General features: G+C 35.3%; 1 protein-coding gene across 2 annotated transcripts; it reads right to left on the reverse strand.

Annotated features, from left to right (window-relative positions):
* Positions 1-1,419: 1,419 nt before the first annotated feature.
* On the reverse strand, positions 1,420-10,628 carry LOC130995416 (vacuolar protein sorting-associated protein 51 homolog). 2 transcript variants are annotated; one of them, XM_057920687.1, is made up of 20 exons: positions 10,209-10,628; positions 9,166-9,305; positions 8,831-8,885; positions 8,264-8,371; positions 8,076-8,174; positions 7,850-7,927; positions 7,163-7,240; positions 6,594-6,737; positions 6,208-6,308; positions 6,032-6,099; positions 5,363-5,436; positions 5,169-5,235; positions 4,692-4,807; positions 3,529-3,795; positions 3,299-3,415; positions 2,866-2,937; positions 2,729-2,779; positions 2,313-2,543; positions 2,035-2,211; positions 1,420-1,858 (listed from the first exon to the last, which is right to left on the reverse strand). In XM_057920687.1, the coding sequence occupies exons 1-20, from the start codon at positions 10,392-10,394 to the stop codon at positions 1,733-1,735; spliced, it is 2,355 nt and encodes a 784-aa protein (XP_057776670.1). In that variant the 5' UTR covers positions 10,395-10,628; the 3' UTR covers positions 1,420-1,732. The 2 variants fall into 2 exon arrangements, with proteins under 2 accessions (XP_057776670.1, XP_057776671.1); XM_057920688.1 differs by lacking the exon at positions 10,209-10,628 and having other exon boundaries at positions 8,831-8,913; positions 9,166-9,275.
* Positions 10,629-11,643: the final 1,015 nt, after the last annotated feature.

The raw sequence follows: 11,643 nt of genomic DNA on the forward strand, positions 1-11,643 counted from the left end.
TTGACCACTTCGAATATAAATTGTACTATCAATCAATTTGCTCTATCACGGATCGAATACATTGTTCATCAATCCGTCTGACCAAAAAAAATTATTATCATTTAGTGATTACCCCCAATTGACCAATTAATTGGTGCTAGTAAAATGGTTCTAAAAAAAAATCGTGCTAGTAAAATAATTACTACTATTAGTCAAGTGAAAAAAAGTAATCTTCCTCCCTCCCACCAATTTAATACCCTTTCACTTTTCACACAAATAAAAAAAATACAATTAATATTCTTTTAAAAATACTAGTACTAATTTTAATGTTTTTATTTTTTATACTTTTATTTATTATTTCCACACATCATTTTCACATTTAAGTAAAATATTAAATAAAATTAATTTAAGAAAATAATATTTTTATATAATATTAATTTAAAAAGTGAATTATCTTTTTGGGACATTTTAAAATAAAAGAAAAGACTAATTTTATACGACGGAGGCTATAAATAATATTGGCGTTTTTTAAGTTGGAAAATAATAGCGTTGAGGTACAATATTCTTTAGTTGTGAAAATTACTATACATTCACAAATGGGATCTGAGCCCACGGGGCTAGATGATTGGATTTTGCTATTATACAGAATAGAGCCCAAATGCTGTAATAAGCTAAAAGGCCTAGTCCATATTTTATTCACGAGCAAGCCCGACTAGATACATTTTTTTTTGAATAAATTAACAATATTAAATAAAGAAAGTTAAAGACTGAAGCAAGTCCCGCTCTTCCCCCGTTTAGATGGGTACTCTTTTTCCTCTGGCCTTTCAGAGATTTTAATAAGACCGGACCCTTAGTCTGCGTTCTGTGCTCTCAAGAGTTTTAGGTTTTTTTGTTTTTTTCGTTAATAAAATTTTATTTTATCATCAAATAAAGAAATTTAAAGACTGCACCAAAAGGGAAACCTTTGACCTTGGGCATTAACCCCTTACCACTTGACCGACTAGATACATATTGATATACTCCGCAAGAGATCGGCTGGTCCTGTCTTTTGTGCAATGTATTCATATTTTGCTCCTAAAAGTCATCAATGCCAAAGAGCTTTCAAAGTTGTTCAATCTCAATATTAGAACTTCAAGAAACCAATACCATGTCTGAGGTACTAATTGAGAAATATTTAGATGATGAGCCACACATTTATGAATACCTTGATTGAGTGTAGTTTTCAAATGATAGTCCAAAATATTTGTACAAGTTTTACACCTCATAAGGTCCACCAGAAATTGATTGAATTTTATCAAATAATCTAATATTCTCAACAAATGCTTTTGTAACGAGTTATTCAGTGATAAGTAACAATTGATTAGGCTAACGTCAACTAATTCATATTGAACGAGGACAAGAACAAAACATAGCAAAAATCCAAGAGAGCAAATTAGGTGATTTTACGAGCAACGATTTACATCACATTGATAACATCAGATAAGATAAAGAGTTACAAAAATTGGTTTTTTCTCAAAGGTACAACGCCATCCCCTCTCCCAGGCAACCACTTGAGCTGCCTATAATCTTAATATGGCCTCATTTACAAAAAAAAAAAAAAAAAAAAAAAAAAAAAAAAAAAAAAGAATCTGAATAGGTCATCAAGAAATTCTAGCAGCCATAGCATGTTAAAGGCTCAGCTGGGATTCAAACCACTGGTTTCACGAGACGATTCATGTAGTAGAACCAAGAAGAGAGGACTCATGCTACTTGCCTACTTTGATTTTTCATCCCCGCTTTGCTCAGAACTCTTTGCCAGCTTTGCTTGAACTAATCTGTCCAACACTGGAGGCTCCAGCGGATTTGCATCAAGACAACGCTCTGCACTGCTTACTACGACCTGTTCAATCACACCACATCAACATTCTAATTTATGTTGCACAATCAAAATACACAATAACTAGCTGAGTCTTCATTAAAAACTCCAGCCATTTCCAAGAGAAATTGACAATGGTTTGATAAAGTGAGTAAACAGCACACTTTGAACTTAAAGGCCTTGGTAATGGCGCCACTTACCTCATCTAGCAAGAAATCAACAGCAGCTTCATCTTCAGCAATATCCTTTAAAGTAGTCCTCAAAAAGTGAATGTCCAATTGAATCTGCTGAAATCCGCTTCGGTTAAAGGTCTGGAGCCTGACAAACTCTTGTAAGCTCTTCAAGGAAAGTTTAACTATTGTTGTTACGACAGATTCCTGCAAATTATAAGGAAATATCAATATATCATAGATCAGCTATTCACTCAAAGACTGCTAGATCTCATGCCCAATTGCCCATACAAGCAAAGTATCCCAACCTGTGTGTGCTCAACTTTTGTGAAGATCTCCATCTTCTGCTTAAACAATTTTGCTAGATGACTCTCCAGAAGCTGGCTTCTAGCCTTCTGAGTATTTGACCTGCTCAATCTATCATCCCTCAGAGGATTGCTGCGTGATGAAGTAGTGCTTCCATTGCTATTGTTACGACGATGTTTGTGAGTGGGGCCTTCAGGCAGAATTTGCTTTACTTCAGACCTTATTTCTTCGAGCTTATGGATGAAATCAAAAAATAAATTCACATTAATTTATCTAAAATCCAGAATGGATAATTGAAGTAAAAGAAGAAGGGTGGAAATATACAGAAGTCTCATGGCAATGATGTAACTCAACTTTGTATTTCAAAAAACTGGAAACAAATAAATACAAGAACAGAAAATCTAGTTGAGCTTATTACCTCTTGAAGAAGTAAATCCACAAACATATGCACTTCTCTGGGTTCTTTGTGCTGCAGAAACACGTGAGAAATAAAATACTCAGTTAGATCAACTATCGAATTAAGGATGAATAAAGTTCAGCATCGGTGTCACTCACCTTCACCCAGTTCGGGGCTGTGAACCTCTTCTTCAAGAGAACCGATATTTTCTGCGTTCTCATCTTTATGTACTGAAAAGTACAGTAAGGGTGCATAAGAAGTAATGCAGTTAATGAGCCTACTAATTATGACAAGAACAACAGAATGCATTCATCAAGACTATCAATAAAATATACAAAAGCATTATCCAGCGTTAAGGAACATTCATCAAAACTCTGTCAAGCACCACCAGCCACCACAAACAAAAATACACCAGCTTATGTGCTCGGCGCTCTACATCTGAAACTGCTGCTGTGAATTAGTAATACGATGAAATCAAAACCTTTACTTGAAACATTCATTATTAACAGAGAACTTGGCTTTCAAACATAAAAGGTCAAGTCAATGGCCAAAACATCATCATGGCTGAAGGTTTAGATCAAGAATACTCACAAGGTGCAAGAAACTTTCCCCAGATGACCGAAAGATGCGACAGATTTCAGCAGGAACAATTGCAAGGCCATGTTGAAGGCCACGGACCCCACCACCACCAGAAAAGGAAGCTAGTTCCTGCAAGTTTGACTAGGATGTCAGACAAAATTTCAAACATATACATATTTATTGATTTAAGGACAGCGTTGGGGATTCAGGAGGGGGGGAGGGGGGGTGGACCAGCTCCTTGCCTCTGTGATTCTGGGGATGGCCGTTTGTTCAATATAAAGAGTTAACTGTGCCAGCACAAGAACAAGCCCAGCACAAATTTTTTCTCCTTGCATCTCCTCTATCAAATTAACATCTTGAAATGCCGAATTTTTCTTTCCAGAGAACAAGAGGAAATAGCCATCAAGCTTCCTGAAGAAATCTTGGAACCCTTCATGTACCCAGTCGATTGTTAAGTCTCTCAACTTGATTAACAATTCCGGGTTTTCATCAAGCAGTAGTCGGAAGTCCTGGGACAAAAGTATATACTCACCATGAAACAGCACTATATGACAAAAACCACTTATATCTATATTAGTGTGATCATTTTCTTTTGGTATAACAGAAAACACATCAACATATTAAGCCCAAAGAAAATTACTGGCAATGCCTTCAGAACAACAGAAGGAAAATTGAGCCTCCTATCGGTCTCTAAGATCTTGTGTTACCCCTTAACTTCACTAACCCCCCCCCCCCCCCTCATAATCCTGTATTTCTTTCATCGTGAAAATCTTAACAAGATGACTATTTTAGGCTTTCAATATTTGAAAGATAAAGCTCTATTCCTGGATACCATGAACGTCGTTTCTGAAATGAATTCAAAGATTGAAGAATATCCTATATACCAAGAGCACAATAATTCTATTCAAACTGATTACTTGTGCCCAGTTTAAATTGTAGAAATTTTCAAGTTCTAAACCATGGGTTATAATATATTATTGGTCTATTATTTATAATTAACCAAACCCAGTTTTTGAAATAAATATGAATATCCAAGAGTAGAGTTTGGTGAGAATTGAGTGCTTCAAGGGAGCATGTGGACATAAGTGTAACATTACAAAATGATGAGGCTGGTATTAAGGCGGAATTAAAGAACAAAATATTATCAGTTCAAATACCCTTTTACAGTAACACTACAAGTTTGATTCAAAAAAAGAGTCAAAATCCAGAAAACCATTTGAAATTTAGAAGGGATGAACAAGCTTAACATATGTGAAATAAATTTCACAGGATACATCTGATCCGGCTTTTGGGGGACAAAGAGATGAAAGAAAAACAATAAGTGCGGAGTAGTAAACTTTACATAACGGAAACAATACAAGGGAGCAATGATATAAGAAATTATCTATCCAGGAATTTATTTTACCATTAAGGCATTCATACTGCCTTGGATCACTGCCTTTTTGCTGGCTTCAAGGGCTGCATGCAACGGATTTTCTTCCATCTCTTCTTTTAGTGTAAACTGGAATTTCTTAAGGGTGTCTGGTAGATGAAAAGAAGCAACAATGAGCATCCACAACTAAAATTTGACAATGGCATGATCTAAAACCCTAACAAAGTCATTAGGGTAGCAAATAATTTTCATATTTCACAAAGTTTATAGTTTTAACTGTCAGCAGTGAAGTAGAATGTTGAGCCACATGGAATGACTATCATAAATTCACAATTACTATATATATATATATATATATATATATATATATATATATATATATTTTTCAAGGTATATGCGCAAAACACAAGCTATGAATGAATTAATTGATTATATATATGATGCATACAAAGTTCAAGCATTTCTCAGAACTTAAATGAGATTTGGTATATATTAACACATGGTACAAACCTGAGATATTTGTCAAAAGCCGACTAAATGTGCTGCAGGTGTAATCTTTGACAGCAACACGGGCATGCTGGATAAAAAAATATATTTACAAGTTTATTGACCATAGTACACCATAATTGACAATGTAATGTAGGTAGATAGCCAAAGACAGAATTTGCTCTTATACAGTGTACATTTAGCAAAAATGTTGCTACCTGCAAAGCAAAATCTGGTAGGGAAGCTTCAGGTAGCACTTCATCCATAAGAAGCACATCAGTCCAGATAACTCCTGGAAAATACAAAAAGCAAAGTATAGATGGAACCCACCAAAAACTTTTACTCATGCCTTTATGTCTATGCCGTAAGATAACAATAACCATTTAACCAGACTTTATTCATTCTGTCTATCGTCTTAGCCTTCTGAGAGGTAGGTGGCCAACCAATACAGATACCACATACACAAATATAGATGCCAAAAAATGAATTCTCATCACAAGCTTAGAGTTATAACAAACACATAATGGTTGCTTCCTTCAAGCATTACAAATCTACATATTGAGCTGGTCACCCTAAATGATAATTTCATACTCATGCATTTTTTATTTTATTTTTTTGAGAACCATACTCAAGCATATTTAAAATATATTAATCCTCTCTAAAGAAATCACGGTTTTGTATGGCTTTATATAACTGTGAAAGATTTCTTAAAGCGACATCCAGAGTACAGTTAAAAGCTACACTTTCTTCCACCCCATGTAATGCTGTTTGTGGTGGATTGAGAGAACTAAAGCCAGATAAATCTTGCAGCATATTCATGCAAAAACAAAGAATGAAAAGCCAATTACCACAATCAATAATGATATATCGTGGATAATGTTACTTACGGAGCATTGCCAAAAGATCTGCAGAACGGACTTGCTTCATGATTTGTTGATGAATAGCTTCAAAGTGCCTGATGTTTAGGTGCAAAGTCAAATCTCAGAGCAAATATGAGAACTTCAACACAATCTTACAACACAAAAAGATGTACAATAACAAAAAAATTTAAAAGTAGCCATACTTCTTAACGAGGTCTTGTCCAAGATTACATAGCTGTAGTTCTGAATGCAAGAATATAACTTTATAAGCCCGGACAGCTTCCACAAATTCATGAACAGATGCCTGAAAGTAAGTAAAACATTGTAATCTAAGTGATGATACTTGAAGCCTAACATATCTAAGTTTCTGAGAGCAGTTGAAACTGATTCAAGTGCCTGTAGAGAAACAAAACTTTCAAGAACGGTGCATATTCAATGTCTCTGACTTCTTTAAGTGCATCGCTGTTTACAGCTGCCCATATAAGATCTATATGATGAATGTAATTTGCCACCCAACTGATTCAGAATCATTTGTGTTCAAAACTTGCGTAAGCAAACTCTCAGTTGCTAATTCCTCTCACGGTCTCACCTCATGTGTGGTAGTAGAAGCAGAATCCTGGTTAGTAGACTCATCAATATTAACGGGCACATTTGCTAACTCCTTATATTCCAGATCCAGGTCCACAAGGAACTGCTCCAACTTCTCAAACAATTTAACCTTCAGATTTTCAACCTATTCAACAAAAGGTGAAAAACAATTAGCAAAAGATAATTGACATCATGAGCAGACTAATATAGAACATTCACATTCTTTCTCCAAATGACCACGAACCTATTGAAGCTGTATATTCCTAGAAAGATCATCATTAAAAACCCTATTTGCTAGGTCTGTAATGCGTGGGACACAGTGCATCTCTAATTAGAATATGTTATCAAGAAACAAAAGCTTCAGCGGAATAACAATTAACAAACGATTATAGACATCACAAGCAGAATAGCATAGAAGTTCATATGATTTTGCCACATGGCCAGCAACCCAAAATATAAAACAGTAAATCCCCAGAAAGGCCTACATTGAAAACCTTAATAGCTAAGTGTGGTGCATCAAAAATTAGAACATGTATTGAGATTCAAGAAACAAAAGCTTTAGATACAAACCGGAAAATCCAACTTCTTAAGAAGCATGACAGCCTCAGCTCTTGCTTGTATTGACTCAGAATCTGAGAAAACTTTACCCTGAAAGAAAACACTCAGATTGACATTGTAAACGATACATTGGAAGAAAAGAGTTTGAGTAACAGAAATCTTTCAGCACGAAACAGTTCTTATCTTGCATTATTTTTACCCATTTTAAGAAGCAGTCTACAATTAGTGACGCAACACATGTTCATTTCTACTATAAATAAAATTACATGTAGCTTCCCCAGAATGCATACTAATATTAGGGCCAATGTGAGACCACTAATGAAAGAGATCAAAATTGATCATCAAGGGACACTTACTTTTCTAATTCTTTCAAACCTAACTCTTTCACCATTAAAAGGATTAACAATTCATGGCCATACTATCATCTTTCAGTGAGATATAAATAAGTGTGTGTGAGAGAGAGCACACATGTGAGACTGGAATATGTCTTCTTTAATTTATTGAACGCCAGGACTATTCAACTGGCAGTAAATTATCTAGAGTTCTAGACTGCTTTGTTGGTGAACCAGAACTACTACCACGGCACAAATAATTTAGGTTATGAGATGTGAACGAAAGCATATTCACCCTCCATAAGGATTACAAAGTGAGAAACACCATAATAGTAAATACAATTGAGTAAAAGAAAAGAGAACATGCCTGCAAGTTATTGATAATTACTGACACTGCTTCTTCTGATGCACGTTTACAGTCCAGAAAGGAAGAATCCCCATACGCCTAATCATAGTAAGGGGAGGTCAGAGATAGGGCAGTTGCTGATGAAAAATACGGAGTCCAATATCATTGAGTTATGCAACATAACGTGAATGTATACAGATTGGTAAATAGAATCAAAAGGCCCAACGGAAGATGTAAGGAAAAAGACCTTGAATATTGGAGTGGCCCCTGTATAAAACTTTACTGCTTCAGCATAGGCCTCTGACTTGATGCATTTCTGAAGTCTTGTAGGTAGATCATATATAAACTGCTCCAACAACAAAATATAACATCTTTGTAATTCATGCATGACCAACACATTATCAGGGTATGTGAGAAACACAAGAGCTCTAGTACCTGAACTTTTCGAAGCAGATTGCGTGTGCGGTGCAACTTCTCTATATGTTCTCTCTTTTCGAAAAGAGAAGTATTAACCCCATCGCTCCTAGATTGCACAGATGTAATCTGGAAAATTAACAAGTGGAGCTGTGATATAATTTGGCTAGTTGCAAAAGAATTCACAACATTTATCTAATTTTCCAAATTTATCATATCTTGTTAATTTTAGCAATAACAGAACAAACTTCAAATCAGTTGCAATTCCTTGTCGGCCTCTAACTTCGGCAAAATTAAAATGGAACTAAAGATGAACCAGACGCTTATCAATCTGATGTTGCACCAGTTCAAATGTCATGTTTTCATGAGAGAGAGAGAGAGAGGTTTAGTTTTCAGTCTAATTCTGCTGAAAGCAGGGACCATTAATGGAATTACAACCCACATATGTGTGTGTGTGTGTGGTTAAATTGCAAAAATGACTCGTGCCGTGAATTTTCTTGTTACTAATCTTTTTTTTTAATATACCCTTATTTTGAAATTCTAAAAAGTTTTATTTGACAGAAACCAAAACGAATCTATACCAAACACCTTTTCCAGAAGCTGCTCCATGTTTGTCTCCATGCCAACAATATTGTTTTTCATCCTATAAACAGGTGAACAATTAGGTTGACCTGACAGAGATTACATGCAGATGAAAGTAAAAAAAAAAGTTTAATGTAACTAAACATAAATGAAGAAAGTTGTGTGGACTGTGCGGTTGTGCAAGATTGATGTTTACAAACAACAAAAAAATAACTGAGACCATCCCTTCTAAAAATATAAAATCACCAAATATGACAGCTCATTCAAACAGCAAATTTATGCAGCCAAATTACATGTGTAACTATATAGTATTTGACTGAGACCGAAAGAAGAAAATTTACTTCTTTATTGTATCTGTTGCACTGATGAATTTGTTGTAGTTCTCGTACACCAGCATTTGAAGGTCAGTGTCTAGATTTTTTATCTCAGCAGCCATTTCCACATGCTTCTGAAGAAGACCCTCCAGGCTTGACTTTTGTACCTACATAGTCAGTCACAAAATTTATAAGTTAAGGGAAACAACATGCATAGACGAGAGAGATCCATATTTTAGCGGATTGAGCAGGTTCCTTCTTATCAATGCATGAGCAACAAACACAAAACATACACCGAATATAAAATTCTACATTAGCAAAATGGTTTAAGCAGTCCTGTTCATTCATTACTTTTTCTTTTTCCTATTTTTTGCATCAGATGACATTTGGATGCAACGAAATTGGAGAAACTGATTGAAGATAAGTTGAGTAAGAGCCTCCAGAACAATAAAGCCCTTGCTAATTAATACATAAATGTTTCTCGCACAATCCTTGGTTAAGTATCCTGTACCATTTATCTTATACTAGCATCCAACCAACAATCAAGAATATCATGTAATATTTCCAACTTAATGTCAAACTACACAGCAGAAGCTCCGTCAGAGAAATTAATGCAAGATCAAATTGTAGTAGCAGGGTCACAGCACCAATCCTATGGTCATTATTCAAATTTTAACCATACAAAAGTATCTGTTCCTTCCACCGAATTTTGAGATTACCAATACCCTTTCATGTCCCAAAACAGCCACCAGCAACTTAAGTCCGCTATCTTTCCTCAATTAATCGTCATTCATAAAAGTGCACGATTACAATTACAGCACAGAACCCCAGCAACAAGCTCCTTTAAAAAACTAAGCAGACAAATCAACAAAATGAAACCAATGAGAGCAAAGGAGGATCATGCCACGACACATAATGCAACAAGTTCATAACCAGCGCGGCACTCAATCACTCGTGGACCAAGCAAAAATTAGGAAAGAAACAGCCAATCAAGGAGAGGAACCTCACGCTTGCAAGACAGAAGAGCATTCGATTGACAAAGTCATTCAAAATCAGAGCGAGAAACGTACGAGAAGATTCATGTACTGATCTGCGTCGAATGAAGTGGTGTTGATGGTATCGAGGGTGGCGAATCTAGAAACAGTGTTGGGCGGCGGCGATCCGGAAGACGATTGGTCGGGAGTATAGAAACTGGAGAGCAGATCTCTCATTCGCTTCGCCTTGTCGTCCATCGGCAGTGCTCCTTCCACCTCCATTTTTTCTCACAGCTCAGCTACTGCTTCCTGCAATTCCTCTTCTTCTGTGATTTCTGTTGATGCAATGCAGACACAAATTTGGAAAATAAGTATTCGGTCGATTATTTTCTCTCCCCCCTTCTGTTTTCCACCGCAGTAACTAACAAATTAATAAAATTGGGAAATTTATATTTTTACGCTTTTAATTTCGGTCATCTTTCAGATTTCAATTTACATAAACATTCGCATAATCCCCATCTTCCTAATCTAAAATTGCTTGCTCGATTTTTCAATAGCACAAACCATTTTTCACACCAATCCCTCTACTCTCTATAAGCTTATTTACTACTCTTGTTATTATGCACTTGTGCTATTTAAATTACTAAAGGTGAAGTTCTTGTGCTACCTCAATTTTTTATATTTTTCTTCTATTATCTTATATTTTTTAATTTTTTTAAATGGCTTCTTCTAGTTCTCGTTGTAATGACAAGGGCAAGAACCCCATTAATTTCATTGTCACCATTGGCTACCACGAGGTTCTTATAGAAGTCGTGATATTGTTATCCGAACAAGGCGAATACTTAAGGGAGCCAAAGAGGGGTGAGTTGCTTAATGAAGATCAAAATAATGTCGACATTTTGCAATGGTAGTCAATGAAGCAAGTTCAATACTCTATTCTCGCAATCATGGCCAAGGAGATCTTTGCGATTCCTGTCTCTACAATATCAGTCGAACAAGCATTTAGCGTTGGGGGTAGGGGTGGGCCAAAATACCGAAAAATCAATATATTGCTCTTATCATATCGAAAAAATACCGAAAATACCAAATTTTTGGTACACCGTAAATTTCGGTACGGCATTGTACCGTACCAAAAAAATTTGGCACAATAACGGTATCAATTTTCCTCATACTAGCATTACCGATATACCGTATCAATTAAAATAAATTATATATGTATATATAATTACTAGTGTGTAACCCGTCGAAATTCGACGGGTATTTATTCTAGTTATATTTATAATTATAATAAATAAAACAATATTTATACTAAAGTAATGAATTTGCTATGTAAATAACGATTTTCACTATTTGTTCTCATCACAAAAATGTATAGTAATTTGTGTTAAATATCCACACATATTTACATTTACAAATATATAACTTATCACAATAATCGGTTATCCGTCTCATTAGAGACTCGAATATTAAAGAATAAACATCCATATACAAAATTAAGAGATAATTATAAGAAAAAAAATCATGTAAACAT

The sequence above is a fragment of the Salvia miltiorrhiza genome, chromosome 7 (assembly GCF_028751815.1).
Source record: "Salvia miltiorrhiza cultivar Shanhuang (shh) chromosome 7, IMPLAD_Smil_shh, whole genome shotgun sequence".
NCBI classification, from domain to species: Eukaryota; Viridiplantae; Streptophyta; class Magnoliopsida; order Lamiales; family Lamiaceae; genus Salvia; species Salvia miltiorrhiza.